At 49.9% G+C, this 25656-nt stretch overlaps 1 protein-coding gene across 2 annotated transcripts in view; it reads left to right on the top strand.

Moving 5' to 3' along the window:
• The window catches only part of Fbxw8 (F-box and WD repeat domain containing 8), an 87025-nt gene extending 64118 nt beyond the window's left edge, over positions 1–22907 (top strand). The window contains exons 8-12 of one of the 2 annotated variants that reach the window (XM_048342882.1): positions 10660–10787; positions 19326–19499; positions 21857–21967; positions 22269–22448; positions 22623–22907. In XM_048342882.1, the coding sequence (XP_048198839.1) occupies positions 10660–10787; positions 19326–19499; positions 21857–21967; positions 22269–22413 (558 nt within the window). In that variant the 3' untranslated portion in view covers positions 22414–22448; positions 22623–22907. Of the gene's footprint in view, positions 1–10659; positions 10788–19325; positions 19500–21856; positions 21968–22268; positions 22453–22622 lie in introns of both variants that reach the window. The other variant, XM_048342883.1, reaches the window with a different exon arrangement.
• Positions 22908–25656: the final 2749 nt, after the last annotated feature.

Here is a 25656-nt window from a genome sequence, read left to right as displayed (position 1 = left end):
AGTTGCTCTGAGCAACTTATAAGAACCATTGTATTGAATTATGTGATATTCATTGCTTCCTTCTCAATTTGGCTTTCGAATTAGGCCTAATTTTTCTAATGGCCCTCCTGGTTATTGTGGATTTTCTCTACTGGTTCACCATCCCCCATGCCTGGGAGAGTGGGAACTTGGATCTGACTGTTGCATCTGTTTCCCGGCACAGATGGGTACGGCTTTGGTTTCTTTGTGCCAGATGAGTCTCGGGGTAAATATTGCCCAGACAGAAGCCTGGTTTGTTAGTGTTTTTTCAGCTAGTGAGGCCTGTTGGAAATGTTTTCCTCATTCCAGGAGTGAAAACACTAACCCTGTGGTATGGTCCCCGCAGTGAAGACCAGTGGTGCTAGTTGAGGGTGAGGAAGAGGAGGAAGGAACTGAAAACAGCTCTGTGGGTCTGAATCTCCTCCGAGTATCTCTGGTGTCTCACTGTACACACATACAAATGGCAGTTCAAGTGTGCTAGCACTGTAGCATGGAACACAGAAGTTTGCTTTTGATTCCATTACCCAGAAGAATATGATTTATTCATTTACTCAACACGTCAGTCTTCCATAAGAGGGTGTGTTTATAATTAACTTATCAATTATTGAGTTGCACACAAGTCCTTCTAATGGACATAAAGTTACTTGTCAAAGCACTCCCTCCGTGTGGTATTAATTTACAGGGCGAATCCCCTTGTAGACCCGCAAGGGAAACCTCTGCTTGGCCCACATTTGAGCACTTGCCTTCTAGTTACAAGGTGGCAAGGCTTGTGAAGCCATGAGCCATGCAAAGCGTACCTCACATGGAAGGCAGCCCCACCATGACCCAGGTTTCAGCTGCTCCTTCTCCTTCCTGTAAAGCCAGCTGCATAGAGAGCTACTGCCCCAGACCCAGGTCCATACCCAGCTTTCTTCAGATCTAGCACAGGCACTACCCACTTCCCAGGGCAGGGAGGGACCTGTGCTGTGCTAGTCCCTTGGGTTATCAGCTCTTGAACACAATGAGCTTTAAAATACATGCTAGAAATACTTCCTCAGTCGCATCACACAGGGCCCACCCTTCCCCCACCCTGGTCCTCCTTGGTACCATGTGTTCCCTCTCCTCCTTGTGCTCTGTTCTAGGTATGCTGGGAACCATGGCTGTATGCGGAGGACTGTTGGAGGCCCTGCTGCCCACCTTCAGCCTGGCCTTCAAGACTGGGGCGTTGGCTCCCTTAGCTCCCAGGTCTTCAGTCCCATGTCCTCAAGATGAGCTCTTTGATCCAGCTAGCCAGGCCATGTGTCTTTGTGACTGGAACCTAGCAGTAGTCCTCCCTTTTCCCTTCTGGAGGTTTCTCCGAATCTTCTCAGGAGAGGCCTGTCTTGAGTCCACCTGCTGTAGCTGCCCTGAGCTCTAGCAGGACTCGGGTTTGCACCTTGTGTTTTACCACTGTTACCACCCAGCACTGTGGTCCGACTAGAGGGCAGCAGTAGGGAGCTGGTCAGTGCTGTACAATGGAGTGCACTGCGCAGTTCCAGCTGTGATTAATGACTGTTTTGATGGGAATGGGAAAGGCTATGATGTGGCCACCTCACCTACTTTTGTTCTCTGTGTAATTTGGGGCAAGGTTAGTGACTTAAGCTTTGGTTCTTTGATGTATAAGCTGTAAACAGTTGTATTCGTAGCTGTTCCTCTGGAACAGAGGCACAGCCTGGGTATTATATTGCTGAAGAAGTCCCCAAGGCCACCTTCGGGTACCACCTAGCATGGCTAGATGGGGCCAGGCTTCTGGAGAGGGAGGAACCATGTGGCTGGACAGCCCACCCTATCCCAAAGTCTCTGAGGAGTCTGCTCCTTCAGCTGTGAGGTGTTCCCATGATCTGACTTAGTCTATATTCATCTTACTTGGAGCCAAACTAGAGGTTGCCCGGTTAGTCAAAAGACAATTGATAAACAGCTAGTCCTCTGCACTTCATAGACAGCATCGATTCAGTCAGTAGGCTTCTAGATAGTCTCATATTACAGGCAGCTCACATGTCATCTCACTATTTAAAACTCGTGTCCACGTTGTCTTTTATCGCATCTGCTTTTTCCCTGTACAAGGCCCCAATACTAACACTCACTGGGACCAGGACTGTGCGTGAGCAAGCCACAGCATTTGAACTGCCTCTGCTCTCTTATCTCGAGGCAGGCTGAGGATGTACAGTAGGAGTGAGGCCTTCCTCTCCCATCATACGTTTGCATCATCCTTGTCATCTCTTCCTTGGGCAGTGAACACTTGGTTTATCTTACTGGGTACCGTCCTTTGTGGTTGCATCTCATCCTTGTTCTTGGACGGCAGCAGAGAAAAGGCACAGAAGTCTGGAACAGCATTGGGCCTCGTGCTGTGCGCTGCTCCCTCCACCGTGGGCCTGGCCTGCTCTTCCTTTATCACTCCCAGCACGGATGTGTTGGGGGAAAGAGTTGGCCAGGGTTTGCTGGACTCTACCCGAGTGTTCTCTTGCTGTCTGGTTCCTTTCAGGCTTAGGTCACAATAGGTGTGGGTTTGGCCTCACTCTGGTCCTTTGTAGACATCTGCCCACATCACAAAGCCCCACGCTTGGCACAGCCTGCATGGTTGGCACTGCTTCCCTGGGAGGAGCCCAGTCCTGGAACAGCGGGGGTTGCAGGTGCATTGGCACGTGGCAGGGCGCTCACCCGGGCCTTGCCTACCCGGCGCCTGGCGGTGCTCAGCAACACCGTCCCGTCTCTGAAGTATCTCAGCCCGGTGGGCTTGTCACTCCAATTAAAACTTAAACATGAAGGCAGCCAGGCTTCTCCCTTTGTGCTGAGTGTGAGCACCATGCTGCCAGAAGCATGTTGTGGAAACTGGGGGGGAGGGGGGAAGGGGGGGAGGCGTTTCAGGGGCTGTGTTTCTGCGCTTGTGTTGAAGCCACCTCCAGCTCAGCGTCGCTGTTGCCCTGGTGTTCCTGGGAGGCAGGTTTCTATTTGCCAACAGCAAGTCACCTTTGGGACACGGTGAAAGTCATTGTGCAGTGCTCACAGATAGAGCCCCTTGCAAGCCTCACTCCATGACTTATCTCTGGCAGGGACTTACAAAATAGTCTCTCTGGCTGATTGTCAAAAATTACATCATATTGGAGTAAACTGCTTTTAAATCAGACATCCATTATTCATGTATATTAACTGCTTTTTTATTTTTTTATTGGCTGTTTTGTGTGTGATTTACTCTTTTCTCATTTCTCTTTCTCTATTTTAAATCTTAGCTCATCTGTGAATTTATAGAGGCTGTTCACTTGGCTTTGTGTGTTAACATCAGTGCGCAGACCTTGCGTTTTGTAGTATAATTTCACGTTTCTGTTGTGTGAAAGTAGCACTTTGGGTGGTATACACGAATAAATTCTTCCTCAAAGAGTTAGGGGCCTTTTCCCTTCATGTCTTTCCTTGTGTAGACAATGAGCGTTTCCAGTCTTTTACTCTAGGTCTGCACCAAGTGAAGCCACACCTGCCACTCAGGAAACTGCCACCCCTGTTGCTGTGGGTGTTGGCAAGCAGACAGTCCCCAGTGGGTCAAGAGATACACGCAGTGTGGTAGATAAACATGTGGTGTGCAGCCTTCACACACACACGAGCAGGCGTGTAGTATTAACCCACAGTGGTGGATACACAGACCTGTGCAGCACTTACACAGATCCCAGCTGAGCCCCTGGTGTGCTGGACGCTATGCAGGTATCCAAGGCCCTGTCAGCCAGCATCGTCCTGATGGCGCTACATCTTCCTCACTGGTGGTGTTTGGCTGGTTGGAAATGTCTACATAGTTTGTTTTGTCTGACTCTAAGATCAGTGTTCTTTTTGTGCACACCATCAGCACTTGCACACTTCTGTGCACATTCAACCTTTGTCAGTGTTCCAGCATCACAGACCTTCCCTGAACTGATTTTGTCTCTCAAAAGATGTATTCTTTATGGTTTTGTTTATGTTTTTTAAGGGAGGGTTTGGTGGCTACTTGTGTTTTGTGTTTGTACATCTTTATTCTGTCCTTGAAAGGTTTTGTTGGTCTGTTAATCCTAGGTTGATAGGTATTTTCTCTCAGTCCTCTGAAGACATTAGTTTTGACCTGCATTGATGGAACTGAGAAGTTGGCTATCCGTCCTTTCTTTGACTTTTTTCCTCTCCTTTTACTGCTTTTAAGTTTGTCACTTTTTTTTTTTTTTTTTTTTTTTTGCCAGTCCTGGGCCTTGGACTCAGGGCCTGAGCACTGTTCCTGGCTTCTCTTTGCTCAAGGCTAGCACTCTGCCACTTGAGTCACAGTGCCACTTCTGGCCATTTTCTGTATATGTGGTGCTGGGGAATCGAACCCAGGGCTTCAAGTATACGAGGCAAGCGCTCTTGCCACTAGGCCATATCCCCAGCCCCAAGTTTGTCACTTTAGATCAAGCTTGGTGGTAGCTGTGATCCCATCACACTCAAGAGGATGAGGCAGAATGTTGAGTTCAAGGCCACCCTGGGCTGCATATCCAGACTCAGTCCCAAAGAAAGCAAAGAAGATCATTGGGTTGTTTTTAGTTTTCCATGGTTTCACTCCAATGTCTCTGAGTAGATTTGTTTTTATGTTTCTTGTGTGTCTTCCTTTCAGTGGTAGGACATTCTCGCTATTGTTGCATTGAAAACCCCTCTGCCACTTCTGTCTGGAACTTGGATTTGATGTATGTTCCCTGAACATGTTTTTTTCTCTGTGCTATTCACTGCTCAGAATTATCTCTCTCTGAATTGCAGTCTAAGTAATTCCTCCACTCCATCTTCCAGATCACACATTCTCTCTTGGACTCTTCTTTCCTGTTTAGCTCATCCCTTGACTTCATAATTTATAGAAATTTTATTTTGTATTTCAAATTTGCTTTATCAGGTTTATTGTCTTTTCGCCCTTTTTGTCTGTAAGCATAGTCCATGTGTATTTTTTATATCCTTTATCTGATAAACATCTAATATGCTTGGAGGTCTGATTTTTCTCTCACAATGAACTCTTTCTGTATTTGGATGATATATATTTTATTTATTTATTTATTTTTGCCATCAGCTAATGCGTGGCTGGTGTCAATGTGTGGATCTCTGGAGGTCTGAGTTTTGGTGGTGTTTCTCCTCAGTCAGTGGGAGGCGTGTTGCCCACCTGAGAGGACTGTGATTCCTAGCCTTAGCCCTGGGTGATGTAATACAGAAATTCTAGCCCAGCACTGGGGCAGACACTGTTAGCATTTCCCTAGCCTCAGGTCCTCAGCTCCTCCCACTAGCCCCCAGATACACCCATACCTAATGAGCCACTCCTACTCACTAGCTACCTACTTCCCCTTTACCCCCAGAGAGAGAAGCTGCCACCTGGATAAGGTGAAGACACCATGTAGCTCCCTCTCCCGTGGGAACTATGGCCCCACTAATAAACCTCCTTATTCACCTTTTTCTCCTGTCTGTGATTATCTCCGCCTGGTCCTCTGGGATGGCTGATACCTATGCTTTCAGACACCACTCCTGGGGGCTCTCCCCACCAGCGGTGGATGGAGCTCCTCCTAGATTGCTTCTTATTGAACACCCACAGGGCTCCGTTGTATGTGGACATCTCCATTCTGGTGTTCTCTTTGCTACCCAGACACTGGGTCTCCTGACTTCCTAGCCCTCGAAGCCCCTGGCACTGGCAAGTGTCCTCAGACTGACTCCTGGCCCTAGGAATGCCTTATTCCTTTGGGGGTACGCAGTGTTGGAAAGCTGTGTGGTGACAACAGGGTCCTCTTCCACCTTCTCAGCGTGTCTTCTGGTGTGCTGTTCCACATCTTACCAGCAGATTTCTCAAGGCTGAGCACTCCTCCTGTTTGGGGCTAAGATAAAGCAGCTTTCTTGTATAGGCCGGCAACAAGATCAAACATCTAAAGGATGGCAATGTGTTAAGCAATAACAGATCCTTTTATGTAGTTATGGGCCCCAGACTGGCTAAGTGCTGGCTCTGCCTGGTATGGACCCATCAGTTATCTCCAAATACAGATGCAAACACTTATAAAGACTCAGGGAATGTCCCTTGCTGCTGCTTCCATGGAGGGATGAGAGATAGATGGACAGGGCCCAGGATTTCTGCCCCAGGGAGCTTGCAGACCACATCTGAGGAGTGCTTTCTGGTATGTGTGCTATGATACTTGGTAACAGAGCTGACCTGATGTGATGAGATCACAGCCTCCTAAGGAACTCTCCATCTTCAGAAAAGAGAGGGAAAAAACACAGAGTTCAAGATGGCCCATGGGAACACCAGATGAAGCGTGTAGACGCAAGAACTCTGTGTGCCAAGGGCTTCATGGAGAGGCTGAGTACACTTGAGTGGGTGGAAAGGAGAACATGAGGTTTATTAGCTTGGAGCATGACTTTTCCCCCTCGGAAAAAGAAGAAGATATATGTGGTGGTGGTGGAGGAGAGCTACTGGGGGAGCAGAAGGAAGGCAGAAGTCTGCTCACAGGGACCTGGCCTTCAGCCAGGTCTTCTGCTCTGCTTTAGTCTGGTCTAGTATCTCCTCACCTTTCTTACTTCCCTCTTTAACATGGTGGTGGACAAATGACCTCTGTGCTCTTAAAGTGCTAGTCTCAGGAAGAGGTATTTACCCATCTTTGCCCCTTGGAGAGGTGGGGTGGGGTCCAGAGGAGAAGCCAGCTGCCGCCATGCAGCTGCTGCAGCCTCTCACTGCTCAGGCAAGCTTAAAGAGAACAGGATGGAATTCCCTCCTTGTTCATCAGTGCAGGACCCAAATTCTAGCATGGCAAGGCCCATAATCTTCATGGGGATCTCTGTGCTGGTGGCTCCTGTTGTCTCCTGTCAGACGGAGGTTTAGGGACAGTTTTTGGTGCTAAATCCCATTCTTACAGATAAAGGAGGAGATGGCTTGCTTGGAGCCTTTTCTGTCATGGTTTACCTGGAAAGCAATGGCATCTGGACCTTGAAACAGCTCAGGTTATGTGAGCAAGCTCAAGCCTGGCTGGCCAGGGCAGCTGCTGAGCTTTCCAGATGTTGGATGGTGGTTATTGCCTCCCTCCTCCCTACTGCTACTTAACACAGCAGCCCTGGGACACAGATGGCGGTCTTCATAGAGATGGGTCAGTGGCTGTTGCCTGTTCCCATTGTTTCTGCCATTCCAATACTCAATAACAAAATATTAGTCACCTGGCTATTAAGTTACAGCATTGTTTTGTCCCAAAAAAGGGGAGGGGGGAGAGGGGGAACTTGGCTAATTGGAAGAGCACTTGAAGGCCCTGAGTTTGGTCCTCAGCTATGCAAAATCAAACAAAACTCATTCAATATATTCACCATTATATGTAATATATATCCAAGTTCTGTAGCCATTCAAAAGAATGATGTTTACCTGGAGGTACTGACAAGAGGAAAATTGAACTGTAAAACAGTAACCCTATGCAGAGTAAAGTTTATGCGCATACATAAAAATAAAGGTATTTGCACTGAAAAAAAATCTAAAAGCAGTCTGCTTGTGGTATAAACCTGTAATCCCAAGAGAGTTGAGTTCACAGCCAGAGGGAGCGAAGTTAGTAAGATCCTACCTCAGAGACAAAACCAAAAGGATCAAGGTGTGACTCAAGTGGCAGATTGCTTGCCTAGCAAGAGTAGGCCCCTGGGTTTAATCCCCAGTGCTTTCTGAACACATCTGCATCAAACTGAACCTACCTGGGAGCTGAGGAAAAAAGGAAAGCTAGCGATGTGCAAGTGGCTCATACCCAAAATCCTAGCTGCCCAGGAGGCTGAGACCTAGAGGACCACAGTTCAAAGCCAGCCCAGGAAGAAAAGTAGATTCAACTTCAGTTATCCAGCAGAATGCCAGACTGGAAGTATGGCTTGGTGGTAGAATGCCAGCTGTCAGCAAGAAAGCTAAGAATGGGAGGTCCTGAGTTCAAGCCCTGGTACCAGCACACACTCACACACAGGCACACATACAACACACATACACACACCCTGGCCTGTACTCTGCCTTGCATTTCCTGCAGTGACTGCTGCAGAATTGTCTTCCATCCCAGCTATTTGGATTAACTCTTCAAGAATCTTCTAGTGCCCGTACAAATTTGCTGTGATCACTGTTGAAGCTCTCCCATAACATACGCTTGGTGCCTACGAGACAACAACCTCAACAACAGCAACTGAGTTGGTGGCCACATTAGCACAGAGCATCTTCCCCGGCAAGCAGTTGTGGGGAGCTTTTTCTTCTTCCTAGCGTATCTGAACACCTCTGAGGATGAGTCAAGCGGTCATGAGTTGACTCGCCCAACTAGAGCAATAAAGAGAAAAATTAGTCTAATGCATAGTCTTAACAAGAAGGAGAGTGCGAGCATGAATTATTAATGTGACTAGTCTGTGGCAATCAGATAAAATGAAGTCCCATTTGCTCAACCTTATTAAAAGAGAGTGCGGGCAGAAGGGAGGGAGAGGAGGAGGGAGGGAGGGAGCATAGTAAAGGTCGTTAAGGGATTTCTAACGTGGAAGGCCCGCCTTGGAGATGGTAATGTGTTTTCTAATCTCTGTGGTCTTTAACTAAACACAATGGTAAAGGTACTCTTCACAGAGTTCTGACTCATTGAATTATTGAACATTTTAGAAAATACTCGACTGCTGACTTAGATGTCTTTATGATGAATTTGTAGTCTTTTTGGCAAGGGATTTGGTCCTCCTATATCACTCGGAGATGATTTCATCCACTTGTCAAGAAAGAACTTCTAGAAGAAAGTCAAGGCTTACTGACTGGGTACCAGGTTTCAGTCCTTAGATTTACCATCAACTCGTTATGGCTGAAGGACTCCCTTTGTGCTATAGAAGTTTAACTTTTCTAAAGCAAGAAAGGGGAAGAGTTCAAAATGTTGAAAGCTCTGTAATGAATGGGTGAAAATTACTTCCAAAAATTAACACATTTTCTAATGGTCACATAGTCTGTGTGCATGCTTGTGTGTGCATACAAATGTGTACTGAGTGTCTGTCACTCAGACATTTATGTTTGTGTTGGGAGCAATCAGGTTCCTAGCTGTTTTAAAATGTTCACAGAATATTATTTTTATAATACACCACGAGGTTACCATTGTTCATTTTAAGATGATTTGTTGAGGGTGGAAAATTTGATTATTTCTCTACCTGAAAGAATGCCTTTTTGAGTAGTTGTGTTTTTTTGGTTAGTTGTGGAGCTTGAACTCAGGCCTGAGTGCTGTCCTTGAGCCTCTTTGTACTGAAGGCTAGCACTCTACTACTTGAGCCACAGCACCACTTCTGGTTTTTGAGTGATTAATTGGAGAGAAGATTCTCATGGGCTTTCCTGCCCAGTCTGGCTTTGAACCACGATCCTCAAATCTCAGCCTCCTGAGTAGCTAGGATTACAGGCATGAGCCACCCATGCCCGGCTTGGTTGTTTTCAAATTGATAAAATCTGAGGCATTTTTGATGCAGTTTTTCACTGGGGCCCAGCTTTATCTCCAGTCTTCATGAAATAAGTAGGTTCTTTGGATCTGAAGTCTAGATGCTCTTAGTGAGAGCTTTTAATAGGATTATGGGGTTTCAACTACCAGAAATCTCCCAAAATTCACTTGTTAGCATGTGTGCTAACAATGTATGTGGTGGCTTTCAAATCAGAGATTGTTTGATTTATCCTTCCTCAGTGCCAATGTGGGAATCTACACTGTTGTGTGATAAATGCCCTAAGTTAGCAAGAAAAGGAAAGCATGCGATTCCCACAGGTGTGCTGAAAAAAGGCTCTCCTCTGTTCATTGTAACCTGACTGGGTTCATTTAAAACATTTATCACATGATCAGCAGAAAAGATGACTAGTGAGGGAGGGCTATGGGTACTAGTAAGGGGGAAGGACTGTGTCCTCAGCACCTACTGTGATCCGGAGCAGGCACTACTGTTAATTGAATTGAGTTGAACTGAACTCGTGAAGTTTTTAATGAGACACTTCAGCAATCTTCAGGAAGCTTCCTTGTGAGTATCCTTTCCTTCCCCCCTTGCCGGAGAGAAGAGTCAAGTGGATAAGATGAGAGCTGTATTGTCTCCACACCTTTCATAAGGGAGAGAACAGAACTTCCTACTCCACCAGGGATGGGGAAAACAGAGCACCATTGCAGAAATCACCAAACGGTTAGCCAGGCAAGTTTCATCTTCCTTCCTTCCTTCCCCTGTACCAGTCTTTTCACCTTGTGTGATGTAGACACAGAAAGAGAGCACCCCCTGGGTCACCTTCGTACCTACCACTCCCACTCATTCCAAACCACAAGCAGCCAGGAACTCTTTTTTATTAAAACACTGGGCTAGGGTTGGAGTGCAGTGTGGCACACTCACCAGCATATGTGAGCGTCTGTCTGATCTCAATCCTAGGGTTTAATCCCTGGCACTGAAAAAGAAAAAAGAAAATAAAATGTAGGGGACCTAACTTTCCTGTTTCCTTTGACATTTTTTTGAGTGGCCTGTGAGTTTGTTTGCATTTCCTGTTGCCATTCTAGTGGCTGCATCCCTGTCCTGGCAGTGAGTTGGCGGTGGCCAGGATACGCACAGCAGAAGGTGGTCAGCAGGAGCAGAGTGGCTGCTCACATCCTGGGGGATGGACAGGGAAGTGTCCGACAGTCCTCTAATGCGTGCTTCCTCTTTCAGATCCTGGTGTACAGCTTGGAAGCAGAGCGCTGCCTGTCCAAGCTCGGAAATGCCCTTGGTGACTTCACCTGTGTCAATCTCAGGGACAGCCCTCCCCACCTCATGGTCAGCGGCAACATGGACAGGAGGTACGTCCAAGTGTGTGCTGGCTGGTCTCTACCTCCACGTTGCAGCTTTGCCCACCTGAGTTGAGTGTGTCAGCCCATGACTTGGAGAGCAGAGGCTTGCATTAGGTAATAGTTGGACCCAGCCATGTCTCTGCTCCATTTCTGAGCGCCACAGGACGGTGTTCTGTTCAGCCAGTTGGTGGATACAGTTGGTAGGAGGTCCAGCGAGACCACTTGGAATATCTCTTGTCCCCCTGCTGCACAATTTGTTTGGCATTTAAAAGCTCACTTTCTAATATTAAAAACAATAACCTAAGGGATGAATCATGTTCAACAAAACAGGGTTGCTGCCAAAGGATGTCAAGAGTGTATTTCAGAACGCCGCGGTGTCCCTCTGGTGATGGGGAACCAGACTTGATGGGAGTGAGTTCCAGTTTCTATTTAGCTGATTAGCAGCCTTCTCTTTTAACGCATTGGCTTAGGGAATCGGATTTTCCCCACGCAGGGTCCAGTGCCAGCCACGGACGCTCCGGGAGCCATCAGCATGAAAGGATTAAAGTGTCTGAAAAGACCCTTCCAGTCCAAATTTTAGGTTTTCCTCCTCCCTGCCCCTCTCCCCTTGTCTTTTTCTTTTCTTTCTTTCTGCTTGTTTTTGGCTGGTTATCTGCTGTGTCTGATCCTGTGCCCTGAAGAGAGGTAGCATGGCTAGAGGCCAGGGGCTGCTGGCGCCCTCCCCTGGACCGGCCCCGGGCTGCAGGTGGTGGGCTGCTGCGCTCGGGAGGTGGGCTCTCCTCCATGCCAAATCCCAGACCCCTGTCCTGTGGGCCACTGCAGCAGTCTGCAGAAATGACCACTTTATCAAAGAGTCCCAGCCCTGGGACCTTTGCTCTGCTAGCTTCCCACCTCCTTTCACATAGAGCAAAAAGGTTATGTGGAGAAAAAGTTTTCTATCATCTTTTGTTCCTCAAGACCTAAAATGGCTCATATTCTGTTGCTGAAAGGTTGAACATTGGGCTCAGCTCTTCTCTGAAGAGCTGGGCCTATAGGTGGCCCCAGCAAATGGAAAAAATCCATGCATTCTGAGCTTATCTGGTAGGTTCTCTACCAGAAAACAAGTAGGAAGTCCAGCAAGACCACTTGGGATATCTTGAAAACAAGTAGCACTAGCTACAGAGAGCAGGAAGCTCTTGGGGACCCCCAGGTACTAAGGCTTGGACTGTGGGTTCTGCCCTAACTCTTGCTCACAGCTTGAACATTGAGGCATTCGGTCACATAGGAAAGCAAATGATGTTCCAGCGACAAGACCTGTGCTCTCTGTGAAACTGAGGTTAGTGAGCTCACAGCCGAAGGTTGTGCATGACCACCTGTATGGGGGATTGGGTGTGCTGCCATTATCTGTGCATGCTGCTGGCAGTGAGAAGACTGCGCTGCCTTTTTCCCTGAGGAGCAAGACTGCCTCATTCTGCATCCGCAGCCGGAACAGGAGCCCCATGCCCTCTGCTCAGTCACAAGTCCAAATTTGCAGGCTAAGTCCATTTTATTAGGAAACGATTGTTATGTTTGTTTGTTTTTTAAACCCTCTGTCTCAGTAAAAATAAAGAACAGGTAAAACTGGGCACCCGTGGCTGGTGCCTGTGATCCTACTCAGGAGGCTGAGATCTGAGAATCATAGTTCAAAACTAGCCTGGGCAGGAAAAATCTATGAGACTCTTACCTCCAAGTAACCAAAAACCAGACATGGCATTGTGTCTCAAAGTGGTAGAACACTAGCCTCTAGCACCCAGTCTCTGAGTTCAAGCCCCACAACTGACCAAAAAAAAAAAAAAAAAAGAACAGACAAATGGCTTAGACTTGGGGATGGTCAAAGTGGGGTGGTTTAAAGTGTTGAGGTGCCCCATAACCAGGGCTAGTACTAGGCTGTTTGACCACTGCTAGCATGCTAGGCTTAGCTTCATGTGCAAGAAAACTCCTCACAAATTAAAATGCTGGACTCCACAATATGTAATAGAAATACAAGGATTAAAAAATAGTTTTGAGCCCAGCACAGTAGCTGAAGGCTATAACACTAGCTACTTGGGAAGTAGAGATGGGGGAGACAGGTAGCCCAGCCCAGGCATAAAAGTTCATGAAATCCTCTCTCAGTAGAAAAACCTGGGTCCCTATGTACAACCTGGGTTGTACATGTGGGCTACGTGGAGATGTGGCTCAAGTGGTAAAGCACCTGTATAGCAAGTGCCAACCAAGCCCTAAGTTCAAAGTCCATAACTCTGAAAAAGTAAATGATTTTTAAGTAAAAGTTACATATCTGGGAAAATAATCCAGACATTTAAATGAAGGGAAGCCTCTCCTTTTTCCCCACAGGCTTCATCCTGTGGGTAAGATCTCATTAGAGGTACACTCAGATTTGCAGCTTGTGTTTTGTTTCCAAAGGAACATAGGGTCAGAGGCTCTGAGAGTGGTGTCCTTGGCTGTCCTTTAGTGGCTGTTGCATTTGGAGAAGGCTCAGGCCTCCCTATTCCATTTAAAGAGCTTAAACTTCATTGGCCACAGTTCATTTTCTCAGTGCTTTGTAAGTCACATGAGAATGCCTTGGAGGCTAAAGGTATATAAAACAGTTCAGTTAAGGAAAGCAGTTTGAGTAGTTGGCAAATAGGAATGGAATTCTGCAAGCACTCCTATCTGGGGGAGTAGGGAAGTGAGAAAAATACATAGCCGCCTACCCTTTCCAGGGATTGGGGTGGGGAAGCCTGGTGAGTGGAGAGCTGGGAGGTGAGGAGAGGTCAAGGGAGCCAGGAGCTTTCCTGGACGCACACCTTCCCATAGACCCAAAAGCCCAAGCAGGGAGGCAGGTAAGAAAGGTGGCATCCCCTGTAGCATGGCTGCTCACAGACTGGTGCCCAGTGCTAAGTCTTGGTAGTGAGTGAAATGTTAGTTTTCAGAGCATTCACTGTGTGCTATATGCTCAGTATCACGAGATCCCCTCCTTCAGCTTCCTTCTGTTAGCCCTTATACTTCCTAGTCTTCTGCTGCTCCTTTCTCTGGTCTTCTGGCCAGATGAAAGAGGGCAAGATGGCTTTCTCCATCTTACCTGCCTGTGTCGCTGTGCTTGGCGCAAAGCCACAAAGAAGAGGGGACTTGCTCCCTGGCCCTCCTCTAACTCTCATTTCTTGGACTGCAAGGCTCCTTGAACTGGCCTTTGGTCAGGAAAGATGGAGTTCCCATCAGAGGTTTAGCTCATGCACCACCACTGTGTCAGGAGGCCTGTGGAGGGCAAAGCTTCAATTGAAGGCAGAAAAGTGAGGCACACCTTGCCTCACAGCCCCTCCTGGGCAGACCCTGCTCCTCTGCCTCTTGGCTCCAGTCTGCCTCCTGGAGTCCAGTCCCCAGACCTTTTTGTCCTTGACAAAATAGGTTCCAGTGATGGTCAGACCGCCACCCCACCTTCAGAACCACACCTCCCTCCTCCTTCTTAGTGGCTTAGGACACTGTTTGGACGATGCCCCTCCTTCTGTGGATCCCGGCTTCTCTGCCATGAGCTCGTCCTCACCAGTAAGATCCGGGGTAGACAGTGTAGACATTTACCGGCGCCTTGCTAGGGAGGACCAGATGAGAGTTGGTGCTATAGATAGATATCTAGATGCACGCTGTAATGTTAGGTTGCTAGGGCAACATTCACAGAACCAACAAATCCTACAGGACACCTCTCCATGCTCTTAAGGGTATTTTTTAAAATTGAGTTAGCATTCATTTACCACATAATTCATCTATTTAAGTCACACAATTCAGTGTTTTTTGTTTTGTTTTGTTGTTTTTTGGATATTTTTTGCCAGTCCCGGGCCTTGGACTCAGGGCCTGAGCACTGTCCCTGGCTTCTTTTTACTCAAGGCTAGCACTCTGCCAACTTGAGCCACAACGCCACTTCTGGCCTTTTCTATATATGTGGTGTTAAGGAATCGAACCCAGAGCTTCATGTATAGGAGACAAGCACCCTTGCCACTAGGCCATATTCCCACAATTCAGTGTTTGTAATGAGTTATACAACTGTCATCAAAGTGAATTTTAGAATGCGTGCATCACCCAAGTAGAAACCTTGTATTCATCAGTAGTCATTGTTCCTTTCCCAGTTGATTCACCCCCATTCCACTGCTAAGCAACCACTCATCTGCTTTCTTTCTTGGCACATCTACATGTTCCGGGCATGTCATACAAATGGAATGATGTGATCCTTTGTTATTGGCTTCTTCCGCTGGGCATAGGGTTTTCAGGACACACCGTGTTGTCCTGTCCCTGTCATTTCCTGCTGTGGCTGAACCCCAACTGTGAGGCCAGCCCACGTCTTGTTCATCCTTTCATTGCTAGGTAGGCGCTTGGGCTGCACTCCCCCTTCAGCTGTCATGTGTAAGTTTTTGTGTGTCTTCATTTCCTTTGGGTGTACATACCTGGAGGCAGAGGCTCTTTGCTAAAATGGTTGCTCCATCTTACATGCCCACACACTTTAAAAGGCTCCTCCCAGTTTCTCCCCACCATAGCCAACCTTGTGTATGTGCTGCGGTGCCTGCTTATGGTTTGTATTTGTATTTGCATTTCCTGGTGCTGGTAGTTTCAGGCATTCTTCCACACATACACCGTCTTTCATGTGTATACCCTCTTGTGTACATTCACGTGTCTGCTTCTGAGAAAACACTATCCAGATCCTGTCTGCAGTTGACTTGCCTTTTGATGGTTAAGTTGTGGGGAGATTTTTGCTCCTTCAGATACCAGTCCCATATTGGGTATGTGATCTACAGATTTCTTTTCTATTCTGTGGTTGTCTTTTCACTTTCTTGGTAGTGTCCTCAGAAGCAAATTTTTAATATGGATGAAGTTGGAAATATCCTTTTTTAAATTAGTTTTAAGTTTTTAATATGGATGAAGTTGGGTATATTCCTTTTTTCCTTTGTTGCTTGTGCTGTTAGTATCATTTATAGGATACCATTTCCTAATGGTGGTCACAAAGATTTACTCCCACGTTTTCTTGAGGGTTTTTGTAGGTTTGGCAGGCGCATGGAAGTGTTTGACCCACTCGGAGGTGACTTTTTAAGGGTGTGAATGTGGCAGGCCCCCCCCCATGCATTTGTGTGTAGACAGCCCATTGTCCCAGCACCACTGGTGGAAACTGTTCTTCCCATCAAACTGTCTTAGCAGCATTCCTAGAGAATTTGAGAGCTTCTTCTAAATTCTCAGTCCCAAGCCCAGCACCACGCTCTCTTTTTTTTTTTTTGGCCAGTCCTGGGCCTTGGACTCAGGGCCTGAGCACTGTCCCTGGCTTCTTTTTGCTCAAGGCTAGCACTCTGCCGCTTGAGCCACAGTGCCACTTCTGGCCATTTTCTATATATGTGGTGCTGGGGAATTGAACCCAGGGCTTTATGTATACGAGGCAAGCACTCTTGCCACTAGGCCATATCCCCAGCCCCTGCCACCACGCTCTCTTAAGATTCTACTATGAGCTTCAAATGCTGCAGTAGTAATTGTATGTGAAACTTTGAAAAAGTTGTGTTGTCATCTTCGTGTGCAATTGTACCTAATGAACTAAACTAAAAGGGCGTTAGATCGTGTACCTTGTTTTGCAGCAATTGTTGACCGTTACCATCCACAGGCAGCATTGCAGGCTGGCTTGTCAGTCGCCATGGAGTTTGAGTTTAGTAAAGTCTTCAGGACCTCTAGTACTGAGCAGGCAGGCCCGTAGAGGACAGTTCTCCATAGACTGATGTTTTGTTCTGTATTCAGAGAATCTGGACCTAAAACACTCAAGTACTAAGCCCAGTTGAATGAAGCTGGGCGGGTCTACTTAAAACACATACTTTTCCAGTTGCTGTTTAAGGTGAGCCACTCATCTGGCTGGGGCGGTGTTTGAAATCCTCTTTAATAGCTCAGATTTAATGAAAGCAAACAGAATCTTGTGTAATTTTTAAAACTCACTTTCCTATGCAGCAGTGGTACTTACTAGACACTGTTGAAAATGAACTATCCAACTTGTAAATGGGGACAGGAGGGAGAAGCTGGAAGAGAACGAGGGAAGGAGTGACACTGTCCAAGACACGTACTCTTTACCTGACTTATGTAACTAACTCCTCTGTATATCACCCTTATAATAACAAAAAATATTTTAAAACTAATTTTCCTGTTTTGTTTGGTCATCAAGACTCCCAAAATTGTGTTCTAGTGCCTTGTAGCGTGGGGTAGGAATATAGCGGGAATTGTGGCCTTCTCCATGAAATGCAGAGCCAGAGTCGGAACAGGCCGGGCTTTGCCACCACACACGCCTTGCCTTATTACTATGTAGGACTGCTTCATCCAAACCAATAGGAAGTTGCACCCCCAATTAAAGAATCTGTGCGCTTCCTGCCGCCTGACAGATAGAAAACCGTGGCTTGCTGCCTGCTGTCAGAGCCTGCACGGGGCGCAAATGTTGCCTTTACTCCATCTGCAATGTTAGAATAAGTTATTCAGAGCCCTTAACACAGGACCATCCCGAGCGTGCCTCCCCCTCGGTTCCAGCACGTTTTCCTGCCATCAGATGGATGCTCCTCTGCTGGAGTCTTTGGAAGGTTCTGGTGTCTTTTGTTTTAATTGGCGGGCTAGAGCCGCCTCCTAGGGTGTGATTTTCATTAGAGGGGCTGCAGAGAGGGAGTGTTGGAACAGTCCTCCAAGCCCAACCATGAATATTAAACATAATACAATTACAGCTTTCGGACCAATTATTTTTCTTTTCAGTGGGCAAAGTTGATGAAACCCCGGCCTGATGGAGGTGCACACGAGCTCCCATTGGCTCCCTTTGTCCCTGGAACTGGCGTCCTGGCATGCCATCATGCGGGCCTGTGTGCTGGGCTACCTGCTGCCCAGTGTGGACGGCTGTGTGGCATGCAGAGGATGCAGGCTGGCCAGGGTCCACTGCATTTCACCGTCCGGTGTGCGCGGCCCATCCCCACTTGTCACTGGAGAGCTTGCATGGCTGCTTGTAGGCGGGAAGCCAGAGCGATGCCTCTTAAGATGACGGAGAATGGGGTTCAAGTCCGCTTGGGCCAGCTTTGTTTTCCCTAGTGATGTCAAGGACACTGCTGCTGTGTCTGGGTGTAGCTGTTTATTTGGTTGGAGCCATCCATGCTAGTATCAAAATACAATAGGAAAACAGATGGTAAACTTTGAACTCCTGGATCAAATGTATGTTTGCCTTTGTCTCCTTAACAGCCAAACTGTAAATTATGGACTATTAATATTCCACAGAGGGGCTCTTCATGGAAATCGCCACTGCAAAATACACCTATTAACCAAACACGTGCTAAAAATGTATGTAGGCTAAGTCTCTCTGTCCCTGCTTTTATGTGGCGAGCCATGAAGCAGGGAGAGGAACTGCTCCCCAGGCCTTGGCCCTTTCTCTCTTCTCAGTCCCGGGGCTTGAACTCAGGGACTGGGTATTGTCCCTGTACTTTTTTTTTGGGGGGGGGGCAGTCCTAGGGCTTGGACTCAGGGCCTGAGCACTGTCCCTGGCTTCCTTTTGCTCAAGGCTAGCACTCTGCCACTTGAGCCACAGCGCCATTTCTGGCCATTTTCTGTATATGTGGTGCTGGGGAATCGAACCCAGGGCCTCATGTATATGAGGCAGGCACTCTTGCCACTAGGCCATATCCCCAGCCCCTGTCCCTGTACTTTTAAGCTCAAGGCTGGAGCCACAGCTTTACTGTTGGCTTTTTGGTGGTTATTAGAGATAAGAGTCTCGTAGACCTTCCTGCCTGAGCTGCCTTTGAACTGCAATCCTCAGATGTCAGCCTCCTGAATAGCTAGGATTAAGGCATGCGCCACCACCAGCTCTTGTATCTGTTGTATTTTTTTATTTAAATTTTATTGTAAAGGTGATTATATACAGAGGGTTTACAGTTACATAAGTCAGGTAATGAGTACATGTCTTTTTGAAGTGTTACTCCCTTGTCCATTTTCTCCCACTTCCCCCCTCCCTCTAGTATGTGTTTTAATTTCATCCTCATTAAATTCAAATAGTTAGCTTGTAATCGCCACCTTCACTGTAAGTCCTGACTCAATTTATTATCTTCATATGAACATTTGCCATACATCTTTATAAAAAGAAGCTTTAAAAGAAAGGCAGCTGAGTCCAGATTAGTGACTGCTGGCGTTCATGCCATCAAGCACCACCGCATTTCTTTTGTGTCCCTTCCTGGGGTTTGAACTGGCCTGGGCCTGGGCACTGTCCCTGAGCTGCTTTTGCTCAAGGTTAGTGTTCTACCACTTGAGTCACAGTGCCACTTCTGGCTTTTTGAGTAGCTTATTGGAGATAAGAATCTGCCCCTACTGGTGAAGGGCTTCAAACTGCAATCCTCAGATCTCAGCCTCCTGAGTAGCTAGGATGACAGGCATGAGCTACTGGTGCCCAGCTCACACTTCTTCCTAAATGGCCACCGATGGTGAGGCACCCACCAACACCCAGTTTCCCACCTGAGGAGTGTCAGGGGGCGTGGTCATTTGGGGCAGTAGCGCTAACCCCATTTCCCTTTCTCTCCTCTCCAGGGTGAGGATACATGACCTCCGCACTGATAAGATCGCCCTGTCCCTCTCCGCTCACCAGCTGGGGGTCTCTGCCGTCCAGATGGATGACTGGAAGATTGTGAGTGGAGGCGAGGAAGGCCTGGTATCCGTGTGGGATTATCGCATGAACCAGAAGTTGTGGGAGGCCCACTCCAGGTGAGGCTGCCCCTGGGCGTGGACGCTAGTGCTGCCTGCCCCCCAGTCCTCCCTGCTGGAGGTGCAGCTTCTCTAACCTTAGTACTCCATGCTGTATGCCCAGCCTGCCATCAACACTTTCTCACAAGTACTCTACTGTCATTTGAAAATTCCTCCCTCTTACTGGAAAAGCAGGAAAGGTAAATGTAAAACGTAGGAAACCAGCTCAGTTGAACAGGATGTGACCCACCCCCACCAAGGGCCAAGGGGTTGGTGGGCTCCAGGCCACCTGTCTGCTCAAGTGACGCCCCACCAGGGCCAGGGGACACCTGTCTGCCTGCACATCCCTCCACTCCTGTGTCACCTCTGCATTGTTGGGCTCAGGCTGTCTGGACACTTCCGCCTGGGAAGGATTTATCATTTCAGCCTTTAATGCAAATATTCAGCTGATAAATAGACAACATCCCACGCACAGGCAGATGGGTAGGAACTGTTCTCCTGCCAAGGACAGCTGATGAGAAGCAAATGTCTGTCCATGTAGCACGTGAGTTCATGAGCCCACAACCCTGGAATGGCACGTGAGCCTAGCTGCTTAAAAGTTTTCTACGTGCCAGGCTCTGGAGGCTCACACCTGTCATCCTAGCTACTCAGGAGGCTGAGAGCTGAGGATTGGGTTTCCAAGCCAATCAGGGCAGGAAAGTCCATGAGACTCTCATCTTCAATAAACTACTCAGAAAAAGCCAGAAGTGGGGCTGGGGATATGGCCTAGTGGCAAGAGTGCTTGCCTCGTATACATGAGGCCCTGGGTTCAATTCCCCAGCACCACATATACAGAAAATGGCCAGAAGTGGCACTGTGGCTCAAGCGGCAGAGTGCTAGCCTTGAGCAAAAAGAAGCCAGGGACAGTGCTCAGACCCTGAGTCCAAGCCCCAGGACTGGTCAAAAAAAAAAAAAGAAAAAGAAAAAGCCCGAAGTGGTGCTGTGGCTCAAGTGGTAGAGTGCTAGCCTTGAGTACAGAGAGGCTCAGGTACCTACTTCTTAACCTCTGAGTACAGGCATTCTGCACAGTCAGGAGACCAGGAGCAGATGCCAAGGGCATTCTGCACAGTCAGGAGACCAGGAGCAGATGCCAAGGGCTTCCAATAGGAACCCATAAAGGCAGATCTAGAGCTTGGTGTGAGAAGCAGTGCCCCTTCCTGAACCACTGTTTTACAGCTTTTATCTGGCTAGAGCCCTGGTCTCCCTCCCTTCCCTGTCTGCTCCCTCCCCGGGCTCTGCGCTGAGATCCGTGGCGATGCACTGTGTGGCCACTAGGTGGTGTCGCAAGGCTGGAATCCCAGCACCTTGCTGACACTCCTCCACCTGGAGGCCAGGCCCTGCCAGGCTTTTCCTGGTGAGCTCATTTCTGTGGTGCTGTGCCTGCCTTATGGGCTATTCAGGGCAAGCCAAGGGAGTGAGGTCCCTCCGCGCTGTGATCCTGTCCCTCCCCAGGACATTTTCACCCACCCGCTGATCCCTCCCCTCTCTAGGGCCTGTCCCGAGTGCAGTTAGTGGCAGGCCTCCAGGCCCAAGAGCCCCGCCCATCCCAGTCCTCTCCTGAGCTCCAGTGCAGCCATCTGCTCGATTTCATGTCCATACATCGCCCTGCCACCAAGAGCCTTCCTCCATCCTCCTGTCTGGTGCCAGCAGCCAAGCCAATACTAGGCCTTTTCCTGTCATTTTCCTCCCTGGCCTGGACCTCCAACATGATGCCCCTCATTCCATTACTTGGGAGCTCTGCTGGCCTGACAGCCACAAGGCATGCCCCTGCCTCCAGCCCGCCCAGGAGCAGTTGTGCCTGTCCTCTGCTCTAGCACTCTGAGCAGGCCTGTCTGGTGTCTCCCATCCTGCCCTCACTGGGGCTGCATTCTGGAGGGGTACAGCTTACCTTGAGGCTCTGTGCCCCCTGGTGTTTCCTAGGTCTGTGCTGGGATCAGAGCACATACTGTGGGAAGTGTTCCAGGATGGGGGAACTCTCTGTTTTGTCAAACAGACTCAGCGTCCCCCTCTCAGATGTTCTGAACATGCTCTCCTACCCAGAGCACGGTGCCATGGCCCTTCACTCACCCCGCCCCACACCTACCCAGGCCTTCCAGCCAGGGCCACAGAAAAGGGGACCGGTCTCCTCTGCATGCAACTGCTCTGTCTCACCTTGAGTCTGTACTTAGGACCCAAAACACAAGGGGCTTGCCCATCCAGTCTGATGGCAGCCTCGGGAGCAGAGGGAGACCCGGCCCTGCGGATGCTGCCTCCTCTGCAGCAAGTCCACTTCCAGGCATAGAGCAGGTGTCCGAGGTGCCTCCACATTCGCTCATGGCGCTTCTCTCCTTCCTCTGCAGACACCCAGTGCGCCATGTGGCCTTCAACAGCCACAGCCTCATCACAGCCCATGTGCCCTACGAGAGGGTGGTGCGTAACTCCGACCTGGACAACTTTGCCACGCACAGGAGGTCAGATGATAACCGCAGCTCAGTGCTGTGTCTGTGCTGAGACCCAGCCCCCCCCCCCTTTTGTAGAATTCGGGAGCACTGTGTGGGTGCGGGGAAGCTCAGAGCACGTGTGCTAGGTGCTTCTCGGACTTGTTCCCCGGCTGCCCTCAGCATCTGTGCAGGGAGGCCAGGAGGGTGCAGAGGCTTCAGCTTTTGCAGCCACTGCTCTGAGGCCTCCCGTCTGCCTGCCTCACACCGGCGGGGCCTGGGCAACCTGTATAGCAGGCAGAAGCCGCTCTGACCTGTGCTCCCCTTCCTCCAGACACCGGGGGCTGATCCACGCCTACCAGTTTGCCGTGGACCAGCTGGCCCTTCAGAGCCCTCTTCCTGTCTGCCGCTCCTCCTGCGACATCATGGCAACGTACAACTACGATCTCGCGCTGGCCTTTCCCTACGAAAGTTTGTAGGAAGTCACCCCACCTGGGAGTAGAGAGAACACGGGGCAGGTAATTTTATCCATTTTCCACAGAGCCCTGCACTGGGTGACATCGGTTTAAGCTGCCCACTCCCCTCCACCCTGGAGCTTGTCAGCCGGCTCCGTCTATCTTGCTCTACCCTCTCTCTCCTGTGGCTTTGAGTATCACACACTAGCAACTCACACTGAACCTCCTTTCCACAGGCCGCCCCAACCTGGCCTGTCTCCGACTGACGCCCTCCCCCCGTCCTGTCCTGGGCACCGGAACCTCACTCCACAATGCCCCGCTGGGCTCTTTCTCCTTGCCTCTGACAGCTCCCTCCTTTGGGTCACAGATCCCACTCAGGATGGGCTTTTTCTGTGGGTGGTACTGAGGAACAGCACTGAGCTGTACCTTGCCCTACCCCCACCTGATGTACACTCAGCAAGCAGTGCTTTTTCTGTATACCTTTTACCATGGTTCATAATTATATATTTATACAGTTATTTTGCTGAGGACTACTTTGCTTTGATATACAGTAATCATTTTCTAATACAGATTAAACAGCCACTGCCTCGAGAGATGGAAGGCTGTATTGCTGGGGGGAGAGGGAGGCGAGGGGGTAGGGGAGCAGGAGCCTCTCTCCACCACACTGAGAGCGCCCCCTGCTGCTCTCGGCTGGTGATGGGTGAGCAACCACCACAGACACCATTGGAACTGCGGACAGAAATGGGTCAGGTCAGCAGACACACTGTCATTGACCTTGACTCCATAGGTGTGTGCAGAATTTTGTGCCTTTTCATATTCCTGTAGACCATGTGTCAAATGCACACCCCTGTGAAGGCTGCCAGATCTCACAGTGAGCAGAGGTCCCAACCCCAGTATGCAAAGCCTGTAGACGTTCCAGACACCTTGGACGGCCTTAAGGAGGGGAATGAAAAGGGAAATAGCAGTTCTCTAGCCAGGGACCTGAACATCCAGACCTTGGGTGGAGGCCAGAGCGGGGCTGGAGCAAGGAGGAGGCACTGGAGGCACTGGAAGGGGACTGAGCCCTCAGCGGCAGCCCTGAGGAAGAAGCTGTGATGTCATGATGGGAGCCAGAGCCCCACAGAGTTTCCAGAAAGCCAGGGACAAGGTCACACTGTTGACAGAGGCACTGGAGGACTACGAGGTGGGGGGTAACAGCTTGGAGGTTCTGCGGGTGTGCAGGAAGTCAGCAGGAGGTGACAGGACTAGAGTGAAGGCCAGTCCCTGTGCTCGCCCAGGGGCTTCTCTGTCACGCATGGGGCCATGGGAAGTCCTCGCCATCACTGGAGGCCCACCAGTGACAGCTTTGTGTTCCTCACTTTGCTCCTGAGCTCCACTTCTAGCCAAGGCCTCCAGGGTTTGAGTGTCAGGACACTGGAGGTTTCAGGTTAACTTGCTCAGTCTTAACCACCCCAGGAGGCTGTCTGCAGGCCTACAGTGCCACCGCCTCCCTGTCCCCTCCTCCCGCAGGGGAGCCTCCTAAGGCACCTTTTCAGGAAGGCAGCTCCTCTTACAGCTCCTCCCCCTCCCAAGCTCACTGCGGACCTTCAAAGACAGAAGACCCAGAAACCCCACTAAAGTTAAAAATTGGTTCCAGCTACTCATCTTCCCTACCAGCAGCTAGTTCAGTGTAAAACACCCGAGCCCTTCTCCCCAGCACTGCAGCACACAGGGCTCGCACGAAGCAGAAAAAGCAGGAAGTGGCGCTGTGGCTCACGAGGTAGAGTGCTAGCCTTGAGCAAAAAAGCCTCTCAGGGACAGTGCTCAGACCCTGAGTTCAAGCCCCAGGACTGGCCAAAAAAAAAAAAAAAAGAATTCCATGGAGCCCTTTTGTTCCTGCTCCACTGCAGCCCGCCACCTGAGGGAGACACCACTCCTGACGAGCTCCTCCTGACCTCCAGCGTTGGCCAGTTGTATGGCCATGGCACCCCCTGCAGTACTCTGTGCCACTCCCTTCATGACACACTAGATACTGTTCACTTCCTGTGGCTCAGCCTCCTGTCCCACTGTGAGCTGGCCCCGGGAGCTCCCAGCCTGGGGACCGCGAGGCCCATGGCACCATGTGTGCACCCACCTTGCCTCGCCCTCCAGTCTGTCCCAGTGCCTGGGCCTTGTCCTGCTGTGTTTCCAGAGCTGCTGTCCTCCCCCGCTGCCGGGCCTTCCCAGCAGCAGAGCTGGGGGTCTTTCCAAAAGGGGAAGGTGATGAAAGTCCCCCCCCCCCCCGCAACTGATACCACCACCACCACCCCTCAGGACAGCCCCTCTCCCCAGGACGGAGCCCCTCCCCCAGGAGGAGGCAGTGCTTTCAGCCCAAGCTCGCTGCTGGCTGAACCCGCCTTGTGGGGCTTGTCCTGGTGGAGGTGCGGCTCCTCTGATGGGGGTGCCTGCTTTGAGCGGCAGCTGGGGCAGCAGTGAGCCCATGGTGCTGGCTGGCCAGGCTGGGGCGTCTGTGCCACACAGACCTGCCTGTCACCCAAGTAGCCAGGCCAGATGGTTACCTGGCTGCCGAAGCAGAGCCTGCGGCGACTTGGCCACGCTGCTCTGGTGTACAGAGGCACATGCCCTCCCCTCCCCCTCTGGGCTCCAGGGGGCTGCAGGGCTCCGGGAGCAGCCATCGGCTCTCTACACGGCCCTGTTCTTTCCGCAGAAAGGAGGAGTCCCGCCCTTGCCCAGCCACGAACATGGCTAGTGGCTTCTGGGAAATGGACAGGGCCCTGTGCTCCATTCTGTGTGCCCTTCACCTCATGCTGTCCTGGGCTGCAGCCCTCGGGGGGAGGGGAGCACATGCCCTGCCCACGCGTCTCCCACCACACCGATGTGCTGCCCTTGCCTGAGCTCTCCCGGCGGTTTTCACCCGCCACCTGGTCTGCTGGCAGAGCGAGAGACAAAGACCCTGAGGAAGCCCCAGGAATCTTGTGATGTGGCCCTGGCTCCTCCTGCCTGCCCACCCCAAGGTGACCTTGGGAGGACACTTGTGTGGCCAGTGCTTGCCTGGCCCTCCCAAGCTCACGAGCATTGTTAACTCAGCCTGCTTGAGCCCCAGGGCACCCCTCGGCCTTCCTCACAGCAGGTGGGCAGGGACAGACCTCATGTGTGGATGGATGCTCTCCTAGCACAGCAAAAACTTTCTAAGCCACTTGGACCCGAAAGTGGTAACAGCAAGGTTTTGTTTTGGTTTTGTTGTTTTGGCCTCTCAATAACTGGTTCCCTAAGAGGCCAGAAGGGAGG

The sequence above is a fragment of the Perognathus longimembris genome, chromosome 3 (genome assembly GCF_023159225.1).
Source record: "Perognathus longimembris pacificus isolate PPM17 chromosome 3, ASM2315922v1, whole genome shotgun sequence".
In the NCBI taxonomy this organism is placed as follows: Eukaryota; Metazoa; Chordata; class Mammalia; order Rodentia; family Heteromyidae; genus Perognathus; species Perognathus longimembris.
This window is presented reverse-complemented; position numbering and strand designations above follow the sequence as displayed.